At 35.5% G+C, this 26,394-nt stretch overlaps 1 protein-coding gene across 2 annotated transcripts in view; it reads left to right on the forward strand.

The window, feature by feature from the left end:
• Nucleotides 1-26,093, forward strand: part of PHKB (phosphorylase kinase regulatory subunit beta) — a 278,679-nt gene extending 252,586 nt beyond the window's left edge. For both annotated transcript variants that reach the window (XM_056136671.1, XM_056136672.1), the window contains 5 exons: nt 16,825-16,959; nt 17,696-17,825; nt 22,011-22,118; nt 24,109-24,249; nt 24,877-26,093. In XM_056136671.1, coding sequence (XP_055992646.1) covers nt 16,825-16,959; nt 17,696-17,825; nt 22,011-22,118; nt 24,109-24,249; nt 24,877-25,014 — 652 coding nt within the window. In that variant the 3' untranslated portion in view covers nt 25,015-26,093. The remainder of the gene's footprint in view (nt 1-16,824; nt 16,960-17,695; nt 17,826-22,010; nt 22,119-24,108; nt 24,250-24,876) is intronic.
• The last annotated feature ends 301 nt before the right edge of the window (nt 26,094-26,394 follow it).

A 26,394-nucleotide genomic window follows, 5' to 3' on the forward strand; every position in this document is an offset into this window, starting at 1 on the left:
TCTATCGTCAGGGTGTATAAACAACACACACACAAATGCACACACATAGAGAATGCAATCCCTGATAAGCATTGCAACTAAAAAGATGGGCAGATACTACCATAAGAAGTGCAACCTCTGAAGATCACGTGTGTAAGTACTTTAGTGACACACAATGCAATTTGTGTGTGTTAACTAAAGAATTATAGTACCACAGTTAATAAATAGTGCAAACCTTAGTGAGCACCAGGACCATGTGTACAACTGCATCTGATGTGAGCATCACAGCCAAGCATGTATGAAACCTTCAGGCATGTATGAAACCTAGTCACAGCAGCAACAATGAAGGTGGCAAATGGAGAAGGAAATTAATTAAACAAAATACACAAACAGATTCAGAAATGTTAACACACTATAATGAAAAAAATAAATAAAATAACTGGAATTTATACCCAGGACTCCCTGATTCTGAAATTCTTTTTATTTTCATCTAAGTACTTTGTGTTTTGTGTATATGTTTAGTTATGTATACTGTTATTTTCTCAAGAAATAAGTCTTCTTGTTTATTTCTAGGACTAAATGATCTTTATAGCTCCTTCTGCATAATTTGATTTATGATCCTTTTATATTCAAATGCTTTTTAAACAACTATGATGTGCATTGACTTCAGATATTTTTGTCTTTTATTTGTCAGTCCGTTGATTTAAGATCAGTACAGTCTGGCATTATACTCCCGGTTTAGAAGACTAATGAATTTGAATACGAGAATCTAACAAAAATAATAAAAAATATGTATCATGCTTTTATTTATTAGGAGACTTAGCAAATGGAGATAACTTGGAGCTGGTTTAAGTTAACCTTCCTTGAACACTACAAGACCATGAAAATTCAGCAATTAAATAATTCCCACCCACCTCCCCTTCATCACAAGACTGCAAACCAGGGTTTGAACTCTAAAGTCATTTATTCTGATAAAGTTAGGATACATTACTTTAGAGTTCATGCTTTTCTGCCTCCTCTTACAACTCCCTTGTCTGTAAAATAGGGAGTTTCTCATTAGATTACCATTATGGATGAGGAATGAGAAGAAATGTTGCAAAGAATTTTTATTATAATGTTTATTATAATAGCCAGGATACAACCTGCAATGGAAACAACCCAAATCTCCAATAACAGATGAATTGGTGTAGAAGTTGTACTGTACACAATGGAATACTCTGCTGCTGTAAGAAAAGCTGAAATCTTACAGTTTGCTACAACTTGGATAGAACTAGAGGTATCATGGTAAGCAGAATAAGTCAGAAGGATAAAGAAAAATAGCAGGTGATTTCACTTAGCAGTGGTTTATAGAATAATAAGATAAGGAAATGGAAGGTATCATACCTCAACACTGGATTACTGAACTAAGAATTTCCAAATGACGGGGGTTGAGAGATAGTTCAGCACTTGCCTTGCCCACAGCCCAACCCAGGCTTCATCTCCAGCACCTCATCTGTCCCCAGTGCCCACCAAAAGTGATCCTTGAGTGCGTATATAGATCCTTGAGTGTAAGCTCCAAGCACCTCCAGATGTGACCCCCCAAACAAAACAAATATTTCAAATGAGGAGAGGGTGTGGAGAATAATGAAGTAGTAACTTAATATAACTTTGATCAAGGGTCTTGAATACTTTGGGGGTGAAGACATGTGGTGACTTTGTACATCAAAATCATAAACATATGACCCAAAATGTAATTAAATTAAAAAAGTATTTGGTCATGGGGGTAGGATGGGGTAAGTGGGTAGGAAGAGAATGTGAGTCATTGGTGGAGGAGGGATGCTAATCGTAGTTATAAGTGTAGAGTTGGAAAACATTGTATATCTGTAACTCTATTATTAACATATTTAAGCCATGGCGCCTAAACAGAGATTGCAGAGGTGAGTGGGGCTACAGAAGAGCAGGTAAAGGTAAAGGCCCTCCCGTTGATCGTCGATTTGCTCGAGCGGGCCCAGTAACGTCTCCATTGGAGACTTTGTTGTTACTGTGTCTGGCATATCGAGTACTCTCGGTAGCTTGCCGGGCTCTCCGAGAGGGGCGGAGGAATCGAACTCGGGTCGGCCATGTTGGCCGCTTGTAAGGCGAACGCCCTACCCGCTGTGCTGTCGCTCAGGCAGGTGGAGAAATCTTGCAGTGTTGCTGTGACATTCGGTAATTTGAGGTTATCTCACTTGTGACTTCTAGAGAACGAGTACCTCTGGGGATTTCGTTTTTCACAGTACAACTCCCAAGATTCCATAGAACATATCCTCATTCCAACAAAGACATGTATTAACTCTTGCCTTTTGATAACAGGATTGCCAAGGCCCTCCACTCCCAACAAGAGTCATTCACTGTGGGTGTATCCTTTCTGCCTTGTTTTTTTTTCCCTTTAGGGTCTCAAATGACCCGCAAGTTTTTCATGCATAAATCTTAATTCAGAGTTCCCTTTTGGATTCTTCTCAGTTATCTTACATCGTCTTACACCTCCGTTACATGACATAACATTCTCAAACCGTACCTCTGACCAGTTTACTCTATGACTGTTATCACTGGAAGGCTTTGGAATCCTAGGTTTCAAACAGCTTCAGAGAAATTTATCTTTTCGGTGGCAATTGTGATAGTTTTCTCTGAAAAAAGTATAAGAATGTAAGTTTTGTATATTTTCCATTTTTAACATTTTATAATCTTCATTTGTAATAAATTTTACTTACCCTCAGCTCTTTTAATGAATAACTCCATAACATGTTAGTTTGCTGCCAGCAACATGCACATTTACTCAGTATTGTTGTGGTCTTTTAAAATTTAAAAAAAAATTTTTTTTTTTGGTTATACCCGGTGTCATTCAGGGATTACTCCTGGCTCTATACTTAGGAATTACTCTTTACCATTTTTAGGGATCATATGGGATGCCATGGGTCAAATACAGGTTGGGTATATGGAAGGCAAATGCCCTACCCCCTGTCTCTCCAGCCCCCACATTATGTTTCTTTACAAAGTGTAATTTATCTCGTATAATATAATCTGAGGAAGTTTCAGTTTGTTTAAAGTTGATGAGTAAATTATACAATTAAAAAGAATCATTGAGAGACTGAGAGATATTATAGTGGCTAGCTTGCTTATCTTGCATGCTTATGACCCAGATTCAGTCCCCAGTGCCTCATAGGGTTTTTTGAGCCCCACCAGGAGTCATCCCTCAGCCTGGATATCGTTGACTCTGATCTCTACTTCAGCACCAAGAAATAGAATTGCTAGGTCATATGGGAACTTGATTCCTAGTTTATTGAGTAGTATTCATATTGCTTTCCAAATAGGCCGGACCAGTTGACATTCCCACCGTATTTTCCCACATACATACCAGTACTGATTTCACTCTTTTTGGTAGTGCCAATCTCACTAAAGTGAAATGATTTCTCATTGTTTTTCTCATTTGCATTTTCCTGCTGATATGTGATGCAGAGCATTTTTTCACATATCTTTTGGGCATCTATCTGTCTTCTTTGATAAAGTTTCTGTACATTCCCCTCTCCCCCATATTTTGATGAGATTGGTTGTTGTTTTCTTATAGGTTTTATTTTTAGTGTTTTTTATATATCTTGGATATTTACACTTTTATCATATGATTGGTGGGTAAACGTCCTATTTCAGTCTGTGGGGTGTATATTTGGACTCAATTCCTTTTCAGTGCAAATACTTCGTTGTTTGAGATATTTCATTTGTTTACCTTTCCTTCAGTTTTCTTGGCCAATGGTGTTGAGTCTTTGAAGCTACTTCTTGCTCTAATGTTATATGATATTCTTTGTTTTCCTCAATGTTATTTATTGATTTAGGCCTGATATCCTCAGGGTTTTTTTTTAATACTTTTTGATTTTGATTTGATTGTTGTGCATGGTGTTTGAAAGGCAGCTATGTTCATTTTTTTTTAAGTGAATTCACTAGCTTGTTATTTCAATATCATTTGTTGCCAAGGCTTTTCTTTTTGTGCTTCATACCTTTTGCTAGTTTATCAAAGATTAACTGTCCATAAAACTCAGATTCTTTCTCTGGACTCTAACTTCTGTTACATTGCTCTGGGAGTCTGTCTCTATTCCAGTACCACACTCTTTTGATAATTATATTTTAATAATATAATTTAAAGTTGGAAAATAAAAGTCTACCATAATCTTTTTCCTAGGATTGCTTTAGATATTTGAAAGGGAGGGAAGGTTATTTTTACACATGAATATCAAGAGTTTGATAACTGTGTTTAAAAGTGTCATGGGTATTTTTATAAGCACTGTGATTTATCTATATAATGCTTTGCGAAAAGTTGTCATTTTAACAATGTTAATTTTTCTCATTCCTAAATAGGGTGTCTGTTTCCATTTCCTCATGTCCTCTTTTACTTATCTTAGTAATTTATAGTTTTCTTTGTAAAAGTCTTTCACTTCTTTTGTTAAACTTATTCCTAGGTACTTGATTTTCTAAGGCACATTTTTTAAAATTCTCTTTCTTCTATTTACTTTGCCTATAGAAATGTTATAGATTTCTGCATATTGATTTTGTAGTCTGCCACTTTACAAGTCTATTGTTTGTAGGATATTTTCTTGTAATCTTTAGAGTTTTCTAAGTATAGTAACACATTATCTGCAGATAGTGAGAGTTTAAATTCTTTTCCCATCTGAATACCCTAAATATCTCTTTGCCTAATTCGATGGCAAGGACTTCAGTGTACTATACTGAATAGTAGTGGTGAGAGTCAGTAATCTTGTTTTATGTGTGATCTTAGAGGGAGGACTTTCAGTTTTTTGCCATTGAGTGCTATGTTTCTTGTGGACTTGTAAATTGCATTTAACTATGTTGAATAAAGTTACTTCAACTCCTATTTTATTGACAGTATTTTTTATCACGGGTGTTGCATCTTGCTGAGTGCTTTCTCTGAATATATTGATATGATAGTATGATCAACATTTTTCTTGACATCTATTATATTGACTCATTGCATATATTAGTCATCAGACTGAATCCTAACTGGTGTATGATATTTCTAAAATATTGTTGGATTTGACTTGCTAGTACTTTATTGAGGATATTTGCATCATATTTATCAGGGATAAAGGTCTATAGCTTTTATTTTTGTGATGTCTCTGTCTGCTTTAGAAATCAGGACTATGTTTGCTTCATAAAACTGTGGGAGGATTCCTATTTCTTCAACTTTTTGAGAGCCTGAAAAGAATTGGAAGTAGGATTTTTTTAAACAAAAATATTTGGAAGAACTCACAGTGAACCCATCTGGGCTTGGGCTTTCTTTTCAGAAAGATTATTGATTATTATTTCAATTTCTTCAGTAATAAATAATCTTTTCAGGTGTTCTGCTTCTTCTTGGTTCAACTTGTGAGTTTATGTGTCCAAAATTTTATTCATTTTTATAGGCTCTTCAATTTCATGGCATAAAGAATTTTGAAGTAATCTCTGATGATCCTTTGGACTTTTGTGGCAGCTGTTATGATATATCCCCTTTTATTTTTTATTCTATTTACCAATGCTTTCTTTCATTCTTTCTTTCCCTCCTTTCCTTCTTTCTTTCTTTCCCTCTTTCTTTCATTCTTTCTTTTTCTTCTTCCTTCCTAATTTCCTTCCTTCGTCTTTCCTTCCTTTCTTTCTTCCTTTCTTCCTTCCTTCCTTCCTTCCTTCCTTCCTTCCTTCCTTCTTTCCTTCCTTCCTTCCTTCCTTCTTTCCTTCCTTCCATCCATCCATCCTTTGAGTCATGCTAATGTTTTAATCATTCTTGTTTAGTTTTTAAAAAATCGCTGGTTTCTTGGTTTCATTCGTACTTTGGATTATTTTTTTAGTTTCCATTTCATTAACTTCTACTCAAAGATGTTATTATTTACTTCCTTTAGCATGCTTTGTCTGCCTTTTGCTAGCTTCCTTTTCCTAGCTGCTTAAAGTATGTAGCTAGATTATTTGTTTCTTCCTTTGTAATGAGCATTTGCATTGCTATGAACTTTCCTATTAACACCACTTTTTCTTTGTCACATATATTCTGGTACCCCATGTATTCAATCTTGGTTTGCTTTGTTTTTTTTTTTTGAGGAATCTTTTTATTTCATCTCTGACTTCCTTTTTGACTCCCCAGTAATAGTAGCAAGTTTTTTAATTTACAAGTGTTTGAGGTTTTTTTTGTCCACTTTTTTTTGGTGATATTCATGGTCCGAGAGGATAGTTGATATGATTTTTTTTATTCTGTTGACTTTATGGAGGCATGTTTTATGATCTATATGTGGTCTGTCTTGGAGAATGTCCCATGTGTGCTGAAGAATAACATGTATTTGACTTTGGGGGATAAGAGCTTTGTATATATCTAGTTTGCATATATCTACTAATCTGGCATCTTCTATATCTTCCTTTAAAGTTAGTGCTTCTTCATTGAGTATTAGTCTAGTTTATATGTCTAGAGATGATAAAGCAGTGTTGAAGTATTCAGCTGCTATTACATAGTTGTGAATATTTTTCTTCATGTCTATTAGTAGTTTTAAGTATTTTTATGGTCCCTCATTATGTGTATAAACATTTAGGAGTGTAAATTCTTCCTTGATCTACGGAAGATATATATATAGAAGATATTATATATATGCATGTATATATGGGCTGGAGTGATAGCACAGCGGGTAGGGCATTTACCTTGCAGACCGCCAACCTGGGTTCAATTTCTCCGCCACGCTCAGAGAGCCCGGCAAGCTACCAAGACTATTTCGCTTGCACGCATAGCCTGGCAAGCTACCGGTGACACATTTGATATGCCAAAAACAGTTACAAGTCTCACAATTTGTTGTGAGACGTTACTGGTGCCCACTTGAGCAAATCAATGAACAATGGGAGGACAGTGCTACAGTGCTACATACATACATATTATATTTATGTATATATATGTGTATATATCCCTTGATTATTAAGAATTGACTGTCCATGACTTATAACTTTTTGAACCTGATCTATTTCGTCCAATATGAATAAGGCCACTCAGACTTTGTAAGGGAAGTATTTACTTAAAGTTTTGCTTTCCACTGTTAGAAAAGATGAAGTCATGAAATTTACATACAAGTGGTACTACATGGAAAGTATCATGCTAAGTGAAATGAGTCAGAGAGAGAGGGATAGACATAAAAAGATTGCATTCATCTGGGGGACATAAAGTAACAAAATAGGAGATTAATACCCAAGAATAGCCGAGATCAGTACCAGGAGGATTACTCCATGGCTTAGAGGCCAGCCGGGCACTCTAGGGGAAAGGGCAGCTCAGATAGAGAAGGGAGCACCAAATAAAGGGTGTTTGGAGAATCCTCCCAGGAGGGGAGATGCATGTTGAAAGTAGACTATGGACTGAACATGTTTGCCACTCAATGCCTCTTTTGTACACCACAACACCCAAAAGGAGAGAGAGAACAAAAGGGAATGCCCTGCCACAGAGGCAGGGTGGGATGGGGAGGATGGGTGTGGAAGGGATACTGGGATCCATGGTGGTGGAAAATGGGCACTGGTGGAGGGATGGGTATTTGATCATTGTATAATCGAAACCCAAGCACAAAAATTTGTAAATCTACAACTGTACCTCATGGTGTTTCACTAATAAATATTTTTTTTAAAAAAGTTTTGCTTTCCAGCTCTTGAATTCCAGCTTTTTACTTTTTCTCCAACTATCCAAACATTTCTTGTAGGCAGCTGATTATTGGGTTCAATTTTTTTGATCAGTCCTGCTAGTCTGTGTCTCTTTTTTTTTTTAATCATTTAGGCCACTGACATTGAATGAGATATTGACATTTAAAAAAAGACATAAAAGACTTTTTTTCCCCCATCCTTTTGTGGAAGTTAGGTATATTTGTGAATTTTTTTCTTGTCTTAAAGGAGTCCTTTAAATACCCTTGCAATGTTGGCTTCAAGCCTATAAAGCCCACAAGCTGTTTCTTGTTCATGAAGCTCTATCTTTCCTTCAAATCTGGATGATAATACAACTGGGTATTCTTAGAGTTGTTCATTTCATTGAGTTTTTAAAGTATGTCCTATTATTTTATATTAAAAAAAATCTATTTAAAGAACTGTGATTTACAAAGTTATTTATAGTTGAATTTTAGGTCTAAAATATTTCAGCAGCAATCCCACCACCAGTGTTAACTAACCTCCAACATTGTTTCCATATTCCATCCTCACCCCAAACCCCTGCCTCATCCCTAACTGCCAACTGCCAACAAATACCTTACAAAATTTCAGTAGATTTCATGTTTTCAGTGTTGTTGATATGTGTTTTAAATATATGGCTATCACCCATATAACCTGTATAACTGAAGCCCTGACCCCTGTTCACCCATTACTTCTCCTTCTCTTCTTCTTCTCCCCTTTCTTTCCTTCTCTGTCCCCCTCTCTACCATTTTCTTTTGACCCAGAGGATCTCACTTGATAAACCTGCTGTGAATTTTAATAAAGCTTTATATGTCATTACCTTCTTTGTTCTTGGTGCTTTCCCTATTGCTTTTTCTTTGTTTGGCCTTTATCATTCTGACTATTGATGTGTCTTTGAGTATTTTTATTTGAGTCTTTTTCAACTTTGGGCATTTTGATCTGGATGCATGTACTTCTCAACACTGAAAACTTCTCAACTATGATTTTTTGACTAATAATTTTTAATGAGTTCCTTATTATTTATTAGGGATTCTAATGATTTTAAAATTCATCTTATTGTCAAACCTTTTCCCACCATCTATTGTTGTCTATAAGTTTTCTATATCTCATCCTGGAGATCACTGATTTTGTCCTCAACTTCTCTTACTCCACTGCTAAGACCTTCCGTTGGGTTTTTAATTTCACCTGTCACTCTTTATTTATGTCACTTCTAACTGTAGTTCTGTCATTTCTGCCCACATATATACTTGCACTTTATTTACTAACCTCATTATTGTTTCTTTGAGCTCATTAAACATTCTAACATTTTCTCTATAGTCCTTATCTGAGCAGTTATAGAGTTGATTAGTACAGGTTCAGCCTTCTCAGCTGCTATCTTCATTCACTAAGCATGGTGTTGTTCTGCACTGGTACTCCATTGTGTTTGTTACAGTCTTGGGTTGAGAATTTTTAATTCCCCACTTGTGTCCCCCTGACAGGAAGCTCTCTGGGTGAGCCAGCTGGGTATTGCTTTCTTCCCTTCCTGTCTTGAGACATCTGAACCAATTTTATCACTGATTAGTTGTTTAGAGTTTGTGCAAGGATTCCAAGAAAGTGTTCAATGTCATTGACCCTGCAATTACTCCAGCTGCAGTTTTGAGTTCTATATTTTCTTACTCGACACCTACATTTGTGCATTTTTGTTTTTGTTTTTTCCCTGAGGGAATACGTGCTTGTGGATAGCCTTAGGTAGTGTGAATTTGGTGTGGTTGGTGGCAGCTGAGCCACTCCAGACAGTGAGTTTAGTGAGAAAATCCAATGTATTCTTTTGTGAACAATAGAGGAGGAAAGGGGGCAGTGCTTGGGGTGGAGGTTCCCAGCATCTGGGTATTTATGAGACACTGTGGGACACTGGAGTGGGTGAGGAAAATGGGAGTGCACATGACACCTGGCTGAACTGCACTGTTTATAACCTGCAGGCAGAGAAGAATGGCAGTTCCCAGCATTGAGGTCTTTGTGTGACAGTTTGCAGGTTGCTATAGGTTACTATTAAATTTCTCTTTTTAAAACTTTTGTTTATTTTTGGCCCACACCCTGTACTCAGGGCTTACTCCTAGCTCTGCATGCGGGAATTATTCCTGACAGTGAGTGGGGACCATCTGGGATGGTGGGGATTGGACTGAAGTTCGCTGCACGCAAGGCAAACACCTTCCCTGCTGTACTTTCTCTCTGACCCCAAATTTCTTATAAATTGTTGAATTTATTACTGTTTCAAATCATGCATTTAGTGTAGTATAATGATTATGACATAATTTTATAAGAAAGTATAAGGAGACTTACATAGTACATACTTTAAAATCTTTTCTTAGGGCCAGAGAGATGGTACCACAGGTAAGGTACCACATGCTTTGCATGTGGCTGACCTGGGTTCAATCCCCCAGGTCCTGCCAGGAGTGGCCTCAGAGCACAGAAGTAAGTGCTCAATGACCCTGGATGTGGCCCCATAACCAAAACAAGACAAAAACTTTTCTTATAGATTAAACCATCTCAGGATCATTAATGTTTTATTTTGGGTTTATTTTGGGCTGGAGCAATAGCTCAGCAGTAGGGTGTTTGCCTTGCACGCAGCCAGCCTGGCCGAGCCGGGTTTGATTCCTATGCCCCTCTTGGAGAGCCCGGCAAGCTATCGAGAGTATCTCGTGCTCGTGGCAAAGCCTGGCAAGCGAGCTGTGACGTCTTAAATATGCCAAACACAGTAACAACAAGTCTCAAAATGGAGATGTTACTGGGCCCGCTCGAGCAAATCAATGAATAACGGGAGGACAGTGTTCGTTTGTGTTTGAATGTTTTATTTTATATTTTTTAATTTTTCTCTTCTGGGTTTATTATGATTAAAAAGATTTATTAAAGGTATGATTAAAGGTATCAGCTTTTAGTGTACCCTATTCCTCTTGAAATGTCAACTTGTTCAAGGCTGAACCCTAGTCATTACCAAGTCTAATAAATTTTTTGCAATGATACCAGAATTCTGTGCACCAGAATGTCTATAAAAAATGTCTATTTTTTATTTCTTTTTTTTAACTTCTCTCTTTCTCTCTCTACTCCCCTCTCTAAAGTTTGTGGATTTTAAAACATTCTTTGTTTTACATTCTCCACTGCCTCAATTCCTTTAAGCCCATGCCACCATATTCTTTTCTCCTTTTTACAATGTTAATTCTGTCAGTGCAATTTCTTCAGTTTTACTGCTATCAGGCACTCCAGTGAACAAAATTAACCTGCTCACAGGAATAGTATTCTAGTCTGATAATGATTTGATTTGCTGTCTCATTATTGATTTGTGCTCCAGCTTTCATGTTGAAATAGATCAAGTTCTTGACAGGCCCATTACTGTAAAGACCTCCAATCAACTGCTTTCTGTGCTATTTCTGTCAGTCAGGCTTTAGTGAGAGATAACCCCTGAGGATATATGTTATCAAGCCTTTTTCATCTTAGCTTTGCATGCTGCCAAGGCAGTCTCTGTAAGCAATTATGACCCAGGCATGTTTTGTCTTTTAATGCACACCGTCATGTCTGTAGTTCACACACCCCATGCTTAAAGGAGGCCATTTAAATATTTTAAGTATCATAATACAGCATTACTTGTGCTATAAAGGAACAAGATTATTGCAGATCTGAGTTCATCAGCATTGTTTGATACTCAAAGGTCTTTGCTTTTGACATTAGTTAAGACAAGGAAATGAGGGCATTCCTACCTTTGTTCTGTTATGATTAAATCATAGATAAGTAGGTGAGTTCATTGTTCTCCAGTTACCAAATAGGAGTTCAGTTTGCCTTATCAAATTGTTAGCTTCTTTGTATTAATATGAATCGAGCAAAAAAGTGTCTTGTAACTTTCGTATTCCTTATTATATGGCTTAATAAATTGCTTGCTCAGTCATTCATTCACTTGCTTAACAGCAAACTTGACAAATTCCCCTTCGTATCTTGAAATAGCCTCAGAATGACTGAAAAAGAAAATGTTTCTTACTGTGAATTAGTGCTACTCTCTATGGCAGTTTTTATTTTCTTTTAGAAAATTATCAGCAGTTCTGGGTTACCATTGATGTCAGATTTCCATGCAATTTAGTTTTTATTCACTCCTTGACTGGGGCATGGTTAGAAACAATAACAACAACAACAACAAAATGCCGATGTATACACAATAGGCTTACTAAGTCACAAAAGAGTTTTTAGAAGGATGATCTTATTCCCAGGGTTGTACAAGCATTCTGGTTCACCTCTTCACACTTTTCAGGCAGTGCTGAGAAATTAATTGTCCTCAAGTTAATCCTTAACATATATGAAGGTTGATCTGGTCAATCGTGTGTATCTGTCACTTTCTCATTTGCTTGTTGGCAAGTTAAAGCATGTCCTTAGTTGTGTAGACAGACTGAATTTATAAGGATCTGGTTCAAGGATAACCTTCATTCTCTTGACCTTCCATGTTTGGCTGCTTGCTTGCTTTCTCCATTTGCACTAAATGATTTTGCATTGAAACTGTCAGATCAGGTTTGCTAAAGTTTTCAGCAGGAATAAGAGTAAGAAGTCACATTTTCCCATGCAAAAGAATTAATGCCTTTTTTATTGCTGGTTCTAAAAGTGGATAAAAGTCTTTGATTTTCTGACTGTGTTATTCTCTTGGTAATTACTTTCTTTAGGTTTGCTGCTATATAGTAGTTATGTCTAAAGCTGTTTTCCCATTTTTAGTTTAGTCTTTTGAAGAATTCCTGGCTTTAAAAAATATTAGTTTGACCAATATTTTTAAATAAGTAAGTGTATTTTAATACTTGGACAAAAAAGTTCTATTTATTTGTTTTTAAGTGAATTAAAGTCAACTTCTTTCTTTGGTGGTTCTTGAGTACATTTTCTATTATTTACGCACAGAACTGCTGTGCATAAACAGAAGGAAGGAGCCCGAAGGGAAATTTTTATATTTCCATCTTTGTTTATAGTACTAAGGATTTTTAAAAGTAAATGTGATAGACTATGTTTAGGTTTTATGACTCAAGTTTTTGGAAGACTTTAAAAAGAATTTTTAAAAGAAAGTTACTTAGTTAAGAAGAAGATACTGGAACTTGTTTAATTAACTTTAAGATGAGTGCAAAATTGCATTTTATTCATCAATCTGAGTTTAGGAAGTTAAATAAAAGGAGTTGGCTAGCATTTCTGTAATCCTGTAAACTTGAAAAACATACATCGTCTTGTTTGTTTCTCAAAATAAGGTAAACTGAATAAGCAATACTAATATTATCATTTGAAAAGTAACTTACATATATGTTTTTTATTTGTTTTTCATTATAGGTATATTTTAATGTCTAATAATAAAAGTCACAAATTTGATAAAGTCACAAATCCCATTATTTAAATGGTTTAAGCAATGTTGCTAGTTTATTCATGCTATATTTGTTCCATAGTTTTTGCTGTAGTTTATTCTGAAGCAAATTCCATTTTAAGCCTTTCATATTTTAGTAAGCATAGATATGTGAAAACAGATATTTTCTTACTAGTTACAATACTGTTACCATACCCAAGAAAATTAGTAATTGTATTTGGTATTCACCTAAACCAATTTTTTATTTAGTTTCTCTGATTATCACCAAAATGAATTAAAATCAAGATTAAAAAAAAATTCCCACACTAGTCAATCTAGATCAGTACCTTGGATCTCCAATTTTCTTTCCATGCCATTGATTTGTTGAGACCAAAAGGCAGGTCCTTAGGAAGTTTTGTTTGTTTTGGAGGTGGAGGGCATAACCTAGCGGTGCTGAGAGCAGCTCCTGACTCAATGCACAGAGATCATTCTGGTAGTGCTTGAGGGAAAATATGTGGTGCTGGGGATTGACCTGTGTCACTGTGTGCAAGGCAAGGCAAGCACCGTACTAGTAGTACTTCTCAGGACCTAGGACTATTTTTTTTTTTTAATTGATGTTCTTTCTGGGCTGGAGCGATAGCACAGCAGGTAGGGTGTTTGCCTTGCACGCTGCTGACTTGGGTTCGATTCCTCCGCCCCTCTCCGAGAGCCCGGCAAGCTACTGAGTGTATCTTGCCCTCACGGCAAAGCCTGGCAAGCTCCCCATGGCCTATTCGATATGCCAAAAACAGTAACAGCAAGTCTCACAAGTTGTGAGACATTACTGGTGCCCGCTTGAGCAAATCGATGAACAACGAGAGGACAGTGCTACAGTGCTACAGATGCTCTTTCTATTACACTAAACTACTTCACATGTCAATTTTGCATGTTATCAATGAAAGTAGGAAAACAATAAATAGAAGACAACTTTGCCTAATCTGTAAAATTAAATTTGATTAATTTAAAGTACTTAGAGTAAAAAATGTTGCTGTAACAGCTACATTTCTACATCCTTATGACTTTTATTCATGTATCACATTTTTATTAAATAAATTTAATAATTATGAGGATGAACAAAATATTTTGTCTTTCACTATAGTTTTTCTTTTATATGGAGAAGTAGGAATTATAAATCTTAATTCTGTCTTACATTCTAATTTTTCACACATCAGGAGCTCACATTAATTTTGTTGCTTGCAAATACTTTTATCATCTTTATTCTTATCAGTGAATAGCTATTAACTGTGATTTTCAATGATAAAATTATTTATGTTTTTAATTATTTTTCATCCTTGCATCTCATGCCTTCTTTATAACCTATCCTGATATTTTTGCAACACATATTAATGTAGTTGACTAGTGAACTTATTAAATTCCTAACTTCTAGAAATGACAAGAAGAAAGAATAGGGGAGAGAGTAGGAAAAATAGTTGAGTTACTTTAGCAGAGAGTGGGGAGATTGGAAAAGTCATACAGCAGAGACTCTGCCTTGTTGCATGTGGTTTATCTTAATCAGATGTATCTGATTGAGATAAAATCTCTCACTCAGCTTGGAAGGCTAAATGGTTTTTTTTCCCCACCATCTTTTCTACCAAAAGACAATTAAGTCATCTCAATAGGAGTCAGTACTTTTGTTTTGCAAAACAGAAGTGACATAAATAATATTTTGTGTACACTCACCAAAATTTTTTAACCTCTGTCTTTCAGTAGTTGTAGGTTATACTTCAAATAAGTCTCTCAGGAGAAAGATAATGACATGTTTGGTACAGTATCATAACTGCTTTATATCCTCATTGCTGTAAGCAGCCATTTTCCTGGTGAACTGGCTTCCTCACTTTGCAAGATAGACAGCATAGATGAGTGAAAGTAGAGTCCTTTCACAAGCTGAATCAAACTTTTTGTTATCTAGTGGGCTGGAGCGATAGCACAGCGGGTAGGGCGTCTGCCTTGCACGCGGCCAACATGGCCAACCCGAGTTCGATTCCTCCGCCCCTCTCGGAGAGCCCGGCAAGCTACCGAGAGTATTCGATATGCCAGACACAGTAACAACAAAGTCTCCAATGGAGACGTTACTGGGCCCGCTCAAGCAAATCGACGATCAACGGGAGGGCCTTTACTTTACTTACTTTACTTAGTGGTCAGTGCTAGGCAAAGTGCTAGAGCAATAGCACAGTGGGTAGAGCGTTTGCCTTGCACACGGTCAACCTGGGTTCAATTTCTCTGCTCCTCTCGGAGAGCCTGGCAAGCTACCAAGAGTATCTCGCCCTCACAGCAAAGCCACTTATTCGATATGCCAAAAACAGTAACAATAAGTCTCACAATGGAGACGTTACTGGTGCCTGTTTGAGCAAATCCATGAAAAACGGGAGGACAGGGCAGTGCAGTGCTACAGTGGTCAGTGAAAAATCACTGTCACTGTCTCTGTCCTCCCGTTGTTCATCGATTTGCTCGAGCAGGCCCAGTAACATCTTCACTGGAGACTTTGTTGTTACTGTGTTTGGCATATCGAATACATCACGGGTAGCTTGCCAGGCTCTGCCATGCAGGCGAGATACCCTTGGTAGCTTGCTGGGCTCTCTGAGAGGGGCAGAGGAATCGAACTCGGGTTGGCCATGTTGGCTGCGTGCAAGCAAATGCCCTACCGCTGTGCTATCACTCTAGCCCGTCAGTGAAGAATATAAGGATAAAAGAAAGGACTCTGCCGTGTAAACTAATTTCTTAGCTTTTTCTAATGTTCTGTAGAGTTCAGGTTTGTACAATATTATTTCTTGAAATTTCCTGGTTTGCCTTCGTCAGAAATGAGGAAGTTAAGTGAAATGAGATGAAACTACAAAAATGCTTACTTAAAGAATTTCAAATTTTAAAATTACACATAAGTTGATTAAACATTCTAGGCATTATAAAGTACATAAGTCCTCACCACATGAAAAATACAAGACTTACAAACAGTATATCAAATAATTGGAAAAAGTGCTTGTTCAAATAATAATATTTAAATGGTTTGTGAAAAAATATTAATAGAAAGTATTTATATATCTATCAAAGAATATATTTTCAAATAAAAGACTTAATAGAATTTAAATATTGTTAGATTATTCTGAATTATTATCTGATTATTATCTATTATTTAAAGTATGCTCTAAAGAATACGGTTGGGGGCTGAAGGAATAGTATAGTGAGTGGGTAGGGCGTTTGCCTTGCATGTGGCCAACCCGGATTTGATCCCCAGCATCCCAAGCACCACCAAAAGTGCAAAGCCAGGAGTAACCCCTGTGTATTGCCGGGTGTGACCCAAAAAGCCAAAATAAAAAAGTATATGAGTTGTAGTTAGCTGTATGCCTGTATTCTTCTCTGTGTTCTCTTAGAAAATGCCCTACCTGCTGAAAAGAGGTTTTAAAAAGCTTCATTTTCTCTGGTAAAAAAATTATAAAATAATCTTTTGTAAAATATTAATTACTTTCTCTTGCTTTTCACATATATAATATTTTAAATATAATAGTACACAATGCTTGTTGTGCATTGTATACTATTATACAAATTTATCAGATGTTATTTAGTAAGAACTTAAGTAATTTCCTATTTTCATGTTTTACTGTCTAACCATGAAAGAGCATACCTCATTTTTAAGAGTCTGATCATGTCACATAATGTTCATGGAAGTAATTATATCAATGGTGCAGGAAATTCAAATGGTTCTTTTTTCATTCCACTTTGAATGGATCAGTGCTATTGAGGGCATGCTATATGAGAAACACAAGGTGAATTTTGAGGGGTTATTCATTCATACTTCCTCTGTTTTGTTTCAGGTGGATCATCCATGCTATGAAATATGAACTACAGACCCGTGCAGGAGACCAGCCAGCCATAGACTTATATCAGTTGTCACCCAGTGAAGTAAAACAGCTTCTGTTGGATATTCTCCAGCCTCAACAGAATGGAAGGTATTGAGGACCCTTTTCTTTAATCTATGGAATACTCTAGATTTTAAAGTAATATCATAACTTTGCTATAAATAAAATTGATATAAATAAAAACTAAATGCAGCATAGTGTCATAGGTGTCATATTAAACGGACAGAGTGCAGAGATCTAGTTAAAATGTCTTAAGTTGTGATCTTGTGTTGATTTGAATTTTATCTGTTTTTAGGGATTTATTTTATAAATTTGTTATTTTTACTAGTTGTTGTAGGAACCATACTCAGTGGTACTCAGAAGTTTATCCTATGAAAAGCAAGTGCTTAAATTCTGTACTATTTCCCTGATTCTTAGGTTCAAAATAATTTTGCTAATTGTGTAATGCTTTGTTGAATATTGGTTCATCAAATAATTTTGGATTCCTTTCTGGGAGAGGTATATAGAAGTGACAAAACTAAATAATTTCTTTCAAAATTGGTGTTCCTTGAATGAAACTGTTTTGCAGTGGTATTGGATCACAAAGCAACCTTATAACTTACTAGAGAATAACTTTTAAAAATATTCAGGGTTCTCTTTTTTCCTGCAAGCTGTTTTCACAATGAAATATTTAGTAACCTCGGTAGCACATGATAAAGATGCCTCATTGATGGAATTTGGCTTTTGTTGTTTGCACAATTGAAACAATTAATCCACATTGAAAATCCTGTTTTCTACCAGAGCAAGCTTGTTTTTCAGCTCTGAGCGATTTTCCTTTCTTCTACAGATGTTGGCTGAATAGGCGTCAGATTGATGGGTCTTTAAACAGAACTCCCACTGGGTTCTATGACCGAGTGTGGCAGATCCTGGAGCGTACACCCAATGGTATCATTGTAGCTGGAAAACATTTGCCACAGGTATATTCCACAGTGTTTGTATCACAGTGTTTGCTTCGAATAGGACTTAAACAGAATTCTATTTCCCTCTGCATTGCTAATAAACTTTCTACTTTTTCTGTTCTCAAAGAGGAGATGCTGGAAAATAACTCTAGCCATTTGCATTTGAAAAATATTTTCCCCAATAAGAGCTACTGTTAGCATAATATAAGACTAAACCTAAGGAAAGTGGAAATAAGGGTCAGGAAGATCACGACACGGTTTGGAAGCTGGCCTCATGTGCTGGGGGAAAAGACAGTTGGGATGGAGAAGGGAACACTAAGTAAATGATGGTTGGAGGGATGGGAGATGTGTGCTGAAAGTAGACTAAGGACCAAACATGATGGCCTCTTAGTATTCAAAGGATCCGCATGACCCAAACTTTGGTTAAGCAGAACTTATAGCAAATTAAGGGGTTCTTACATGAACTTTACAGTGAATAATGGTATTTCCTCACTATAAAATGATAGCAGATCTGTTCTGGGAGACCTCACAGATTGTAAACCATACATATATAAAAGGAGAGAACCGAATCAGGTCTAAGAATCAAGGTGACTTAACTCTGTAGGTAAGGAAATTACTACTTATGAGTTACATTACATGTAAATTTTCATTCACCTATTCAAATAAAACAAAGAGTGATAGTAAGTCATGCTAATCTTTTTTTTTCTTGCTCAAACACAGCAAACAGAAGCTTTAACTAAGCATTTTTCTATACTTCAGAGATTCATCTGTTTCTGGTAGTTTAAATCTTATGTATTAAATGCAAACATTCACATGTAAAACAAATATACAGCCTATACATATATCTTACCTGATCTGATTCAACTACATAAACTATGTGTATAAGATTCATACTTAACATTAAAACAGGGGGCTGGAGTGATAGCTCAGCAAGTAGGGCATTTGCCTTGCACACAGCTGGCCCGGGTCTAATTCCCAGCATCCCATGGTACCCCAAGCACCGCCAGGAATAATTCCTGAGTGCAGAACCAGGAGTAACCCCTCTGCATCACCAGGTGTGACCCAAAAAGCAAAAAAATAAAATAAATAAAACAACAATAACTTGCTATATTAAATTCTTCCCTCTCCAAGCACCCGGCAAGCTACCTGAGAGTATCCTGCCCGTATGGCAGAGCCTGGCAAGCTCCCCGTGGCATATTCGATATGCCAAAAACAATAACAATAATGGGTCTCATTCCCCTGATCCTGAAAGTTCCTCAATAAGGCACCGTTGGCAAGGAGGAGTAAGGAGAAGCTGCTAACATCTCAGGGTTGGGACGAATGGAGACGTTACTGGCACCTGCTCGAGCAAATTGATGAACAATAGGATGACAGTGATACAGTGATATGTTATTAGACAACCATTTTTTTTTACTCTAGATGTCACTTACTGTTGGTCCAAATAGGTTAATGTCCCTTCCTTCTGATGATTTTCCAAGTTATATAAACTGGACTGCCTCTTTGATTTTATTAATTTATTAAATTTTAACATCTAAGTGACTCTGCTTATTTACAAAGTAAATTAGACCTTTTAGAAATGAAGTACTGTGTTTGTTTTCTATGTTTAAACATCAAGCAAATTATCATTTATAAAGATATTTGTACAAGAAAGGTATTCATAAATATACATTTCCACCTCCATTTTGCTTTTATAGAGAATTTCTAGTAGGACCACAGAAATGCATCTCTTCAACTTTGGGAAAAGGACTATGTTCGGGGGTGAAGAGAAAGTGAGCTTCACTGAAAATTCTCTTAGCTTTCAAATTTTGATTATGTAACATACTGTAGAAAAATAAACAGAAAATTTATTTTCAGTGAAGTGAGAGAGAGAGAGAGAGAGAGAGAGAGAGAGAGAGACAGAGACAGAGATAACAGAGAGAACAGAGAGAACACAGGCTTTTTCAGAGGGGAAAACGCCAAGAGTACATGTCTCAGACTGTGATGCATGCCAATCTCCAGGGCGAAGTATGAGACAGAAACCTTTAAATCATTTTCTTTATACTATTCACAAACTGCTTTAATGCCTGCATTTATTCAACAGCATGCCACTCTAGGCCTTTCCCAGTTGCTCTGTAAATCTTACTATGGAATAGGAAGTCTTCTTTGAGCAGATAATTGGCCTCACATGTTTACGTCCTGCTTTTGCTAGGCCTTGTGTCTGCACACAGTGAACTGTGGCACCCCTTTGAGACCATCATTCTCAGACCCCTAACATTAATACTTGGTAGATTTTCATTAGTATTATTGTCTAAGGCATTTACTGTTTTACTCAATGCCTAACCTTAGGATCCTTTCTTTACTAACATCATCAATAAATGCATTATACAGACAGTATTTTTATATGCCAGGGACTTTTTATAAGTGCTCCGTTAAGCCTCATATAAAGTACCTTGCTATTCCCACTGGACAGTTGAGGATACTGAAGCACAGCTAGGTGATTTTCCCAAAGTTTATCATCTAGAAAGAAGCTACCCAGAGTGTGAATTCCCTGGCAATTTGAATTATAAACTTCGTCTACTAATTTTTCTTCTGTAGTGCTTACCTTTTTACAGAGAAGCAAGTAAGGCAAGACTTACACCTTTTCTCTAGATTTAATTATCACAGTGGTATAGTAACTGAGTTAGTTTTTCAAATGAAAAGTAAACTGATGTGAAACCATAAAAATTCTTCCTTTTTTCTGTAGCACCATTGTTCTTTCTTTTTTCTTTTTCTTTTTAAAAATTTGTATTTTATTTTTATAGTTGTTCACAATAATTTATTGCGTTCAATATTCCAACACCAATCCTACCGCCATTACACTTTCCCACCACCATATTTAGAATTTTTCTACCCTGACAACCAAAGCCTTCCCCCAAAGCAGGAACTAAATAATTTATTTTGTATTGCTTGTGAATAATCTGCTAAAAATGATCCAAAAAAGTTTCCTTAAAGGAAAATGTGTGAAGATTGTTGTATCTAACACTGGAGCCATGAAGTCCTTGTATAAGAGATTACTAACATGTTGTTAAAGGTTTAGCTTTGTGTGTTAGTATATATGTGTATATATATATACATGTATATGTGTATATACATGTATATATATATGTATATGTGTATATACATATATGTTTTAATTGAGATTGGTTACCTTCTACTTTACATCCCATCAAATGTGGATTTTTTTCTAAGCAATCATAATTACTGCATTTAGCAACCAGGCTTCATTTTTCCCAAATTTAGTGCTACCTAATTAAAAATAACATAAATTATATTAAATATAGAAAATAACAGATGACTATATTGAATATATTGACTTATTATCTCAAGCAGAGTAACTGTGCCATCACTTGGTTGAAAAGCACCATTCTGCCTGGTTTCCATTTTGAGTAGTTAACAGAACACATTGTTCTGAGACTATCATTAAATTCACTGAAAATCATTGCTGAGGTAAAAGCAAATAAATATGACTCATAATCCCTGCCGCTCTGATAATAATTTTGGTGACTTCATCTTCTTCGTACCACACAAACCTAATATTAAAACCTTTCATTCCATTCTTTGGAGGTTATTGACCAAGTCCAGATTTAGATTTGAGTTTATTTTATACTTTAATTTGATTTGTGAAAAGTGAATAGAAGACTATTTGATAAACTTGTTTTAAATGAAATAGAAAGGCAGAAAAGAGAAACTTTTTTAGGTTAGTTTTTTCTGTTTGCTTGCCATTTTTAACATAACATTGTTTTTGCTTATTTGCATGCCTTTATGCTGCTAACTCAGAACCCGTCACTAAAAACTGATATAAATTTAATAGCAAGTAACTTACATGCTAAAGTCTGACAGAAAACATAACTTTTCTGTGTTAATTCTGAAAGCAATATTCTATTTGATGTCTCATTTGGGCTATTCCCTTTGTATATTCAAGTGACTTCCTATTGTCTTCCCTTTCGTCTAAAAACATAGTATAGTGAAGATAACTACTAAAAACAGAAGGTTTTAATTTATCACAACAGTCAGACAGTTGACTTCAGTCACTTGACATAAATAAAATTCAGTTGTAAAACTGAAAAGATCTCTCTAAGGTTTTATAGAAGCTGAAAAAGATTATTGATTAGAAAATGAAATTCCTCTGTTAACTTACAACTAGAGTAACAATGAAGCATGTTAAAGTTGAATTATATTTTTCAGCAACCAACCCTGTCAGATATGACCATGTACGAGATGAATTTCTCTCTCCTGGTGGAGGATATGTTAGGAAATATTGACCAGCCAAAGTACCGACAGATCATTGTGGAGGTTTGTATTAAGAAATGTAGACTTATGAAAAGTGTTTCCTATCTGCTTTTTGAAAACTAGTATAAGGGAAAGTACAGGTGTTTCATTCCTCACCTAAACCATGTCTCTTCCAGATGAGTTTAGGAGAATGAGTTTACTTTGGCCATTCTCGGTCCAAGTTTCAAGCACATGAAATGCAGCACATAAACAGGGTGAAGTCACATTTAAAAACTTTCTTGTTGTGAGGTTTTTTTCTGTTGTTTTTTTTTTGTTTTGTTTTGTTTTTGCATTTCGGGTCATACCCGGCGATGCACAGGGGTTACTCCTGGCTCATGTACTCAGGAATTTCTCCTGGCAGTACTCAGGGAATCATATGGGATGCTGGGAATCGAACCCAGATCAGCCATGTGAAAGGCAAACGCCCTACCCACTGTGCTATTGCTCCATCCCCTGTTGTGAGCTTCTTTATGACAATTTTAGAGAGCTTTATTAGTTCAAAGTCATCCCCAAAATTTCTATATTCACTAGCAAGAAATCATTACTGTAATATTTGAGAAACATCTTCCAAAACATCTGTGAATAAGGAAGACATTTAATTTTTGTGCCCTTCCATCATTGTTCTCCAGAAAACTAAATTCCAAAACATATGCATGCTTTTTATTTTTTGCAATTTAAAACAAAAAATATAACTGAAAATTCTGTAAATGATGTATTTTCTCTAAAGCTCCTCTTCACTTTCTCTCTTTGGGAATGGCTCTTTCATTTTATCATTATATTTCTTAAGGGTCAATAGTAAATAAAAATAGTCATGCAAGTGTGATGCTGAGCTGAATGTGGCATCACCTAAAAATCCAAAATATTTGAAACTATATTCAGAGATGAGTAAGATTTAGCATTTTCTTAGATGTTCCATGTTTTGGAAACAGTGCCACATCAGTTTCATAGCATGTAGGGAAGAGACTGAAGTTGATGTAGGAATGCATTAGAAGCATGAGTGCTATTTTGTGTTAGCTTTTCCATGTCTAGTATCCCGTATGTGAGAAATAGAATAAGTATAGAGATCTTTCTTGTTGACCAAAATGAGTTCATTGCCTTTGAAGAAGCAAAGGACTAGAAGTGTAGCTTAATATTCTCCCAACAAAAACCCTACAACAAAAATCTCTCCAGTCATCAATCTTGTATTGAGTTTTTCCTTTGGTTATTTGAGGTTCTGTTTTAGAAGCATTTCAATAAATTACAGTTAATAAGATGCCAAAATTGGAAATTATGAGGTTTATTTCTCTTCCATGTGCAAGATAGTAGAAGCTATAACCAACCATCATCAGAAAGTCTTCAGCTAACAGTTAATAACCTAGACACATCCTTTGTATATATGTTTGCCATCTACAATGAACATTGCTGCTAAGGATTAACATAGGGGATAACACATCATCCTGGGAAGGGTGATTCATTGAACTGTGCAATTTATACAGATCAAATTGAGTCTTGTCTTAAAGAGATCAGATAAAAGTTTATTTTTAAAAACATATCCATTTCCTGAGAAGCTACTGTGTTGTCATATAATTCTACTCATTTTGGGATGCTGAGCTCCAAAGTCATTTAATCATAAGTCTAGATCTAGAGTCTCCACTAAACTCACCTGTAGCCTTTGACTTTGTCATCTACATTGGTGCCCTAAAGCTAAAAAGAGTTCAGACACTTTGAATGAATAGGACACTGTGTATTGTGTACAGTATCAAGAATGTAATTTTTATCATTACTCATTTTATTTAAGTAAACAAACATTTCTTTATAGTCATAGGATATGCACAATAAAAAATAAACTGCAGAGTATCCAAACAGGGTTTAAGCTACTAATTTGTAAGATTAGGAGGACGTCCATCCATAAGTATTCCTTAAACCTGTTATTATCTAGAACACATTGTGGAATATGAGGGTCATCATCAATCTGATTAAAGAATGAAAAAGTTTGTGGTTTATATAATTTACTTGCAACATCTGTCTCATATAGTTGCTGATGGTTGTATCCATTGTGCTTGAGAGAAACCCTGAACTAGAATTTCAAGACAAAGTGGATCTAGACAAACTGGTGAAAGAAGCATTTCATGAATTTCAAAAAGATGAGAGTCAACTAAAGGAAGTTGAAAAACAAGTAAGTAGGGAAAAGAGCTTTTTGTAAAATTTTTTTCATTGTCTCAATTCTTCACTATATTCTCAATATTTTAAATAGATCCTGAGTATAAAAAGAGTGCCTGAGGTTCAGGGGACAGTATGACTTATTTGAAGAGCTAATGTTTCCTTTTAGTCAATTACTAGTCAATTAAGCTTTTGAAGTTCTGACTAAAAAGAAATCTAGGAAGAGATAAATTACCTTTGTATAGTTAGCAGTTGAAATGTGTTTTACCAGAATAGAGTCATAGATTCTAGAAGGCTATAAAATTTAATTCTAGGGAGGATGGGAATATCTAACAGACTACATTGGTACTATGTACTTCCTTAAAACAGCCCCTTCCAGGCTTTGTTCAATATTTTATACTCGTCTATAAAAAGGTTCCCTAAGTAAATAAAAATCATCAGCAAAGAATAGAATACTAAAAGTGTCTTTCTTTGTTTTATATGCTGAGAAGATGCCTCAGGAAAATTAAAAAAGCTCAAGAAGCTCATATTTTCCAAGAGGAAATCTTTCTGTGTACTAATTTTGCCCCCTAGGCTGACACTGATTTTCCCTGTCAACTGCAAACAAAAAATGAAAAGACTTGCTTACTGTTTTCCTTTTTAGGATGACATGACTTCATTTTACAACACTCCCCCACTGGGAAAAAGAGGAACATGCAGCTATTTGACAAAAGTTGTGATGAATTTGCTGCTGGAAGGAGAAGTCAAACCTAACAATGATGACCCATGTATGGTTAGCTAGTGTGGATGGTATAAGGTGTTTGATTTGGACATATTATTTAGAAATTTGTTAAGTTTGAAGTTAGGCTTAATAAAGACACCCAACCAACCAAGGCAATCAAGTTTATTTACTGATTTATTATACTGGTGAAATGGTTGCCATGTTTGTAGAAGAGTTACTGGACCTTTTACATGGATTATACAATCTAAGGGTAAAAAGTGTTTTTAGTGAAGTAGGGAAAAAAAACATTTTCATCATTATGTCCAATTTACCATGATAATATTTACTGAATAATAAAAGTAGTTTATGAATTGAATGCTTACTACTGAATGTTTTGTGATTAAAAAGCACATCAAAACAAGCCTTTTATTTTTGGATAAAATATTCACATTGCTGCCATTAAAATGAATGTACCATGTGGTGGGAGAGATAGTACAGAGGTTAAAGCATGTGCCTTAAAGGCAATGGACTCTGGTCTGATCCCCAGAACTTAATATGTTCCCCTAAACACTGCCAGGAGTTTCCCCTGAGTGCAGAATCAGAAATAATCTCTGAGCACTGCTGAGAGTTGCCCCTCTCCTCCCAAAATTAGTGTGCCAACTAGTAATGTATTTTGATTATGAAAAAATATTGGAATATTGGTGAATGTGGGGGGGGGGGTTGTGGTATTATCGTGCTAGATGTTAATATGCATTATAAAGGAAAAAGTAATCAATGAATACTTTGATTCTCAGAAATTGTTGCTATATGACAGTAATTGAAGCAATTGTGTCAATTTTTCCTTACAAACATGACTTGTAAAATAAGCATAATAAATCTTACCAAACATTTTTTATTTTGACTAATTTGTAATATTATTCAGAAGTATTAACTGTTAACCTAGTTTATATTTATAAAAACAGAATTTTAAAATTATTCTATTTTGTTTCTGAATTGATGAATTTATCTAGATATTATTTGTTCTCAGGTTTACAGTATTAAATTTGTTTTAAATACCTGTATACAATTGATTGGTATTAGAATGGAAGAGAACCAATGGTACTTATCATTGCATATATTTTTGTCACTTAACCAAACTTTAATAAAATAGACTAACTTTATATTTTATCATTTTATTAATTTATTTGCGTGTGTATGTTACAATGTAGCCCATTGATTATTTGAGCCCTGTTTCCTAAAGAGTCCTTTTTTTTTTAGCAGTTTTATAGAATTTCTTTCACTTCAGATGTCAGACTTGTCAGGATAAAAATATAGCTTCTCTGTAGTGCTGAAGTGATCTAAGAAAGGACATGTGGCTTTAGTAAAAAGTCAAATTGTTATCAAACAAATGTGTAAGTACATGGAATTTTGGGAATCAGTTAACATTTATCATGAATTTGAGTTATACTACCTAAGCCTTGC

This window comes from Sorex fumeus, unplaced genomic scaffold, assembly GCF_029834395.1.
Source record: "Sorex fumeus unplaced genomic scaffold, SorFum_2.1 ptg000122l, whole genome shotgun sequence".
In the NCBI taxonomy this organism is placed as follows: Eukaryota; Metazoa; Chordata; class Mammalia; order Eulipotyphla; family Soricidae; genus Sorex; species Sorex fumeus.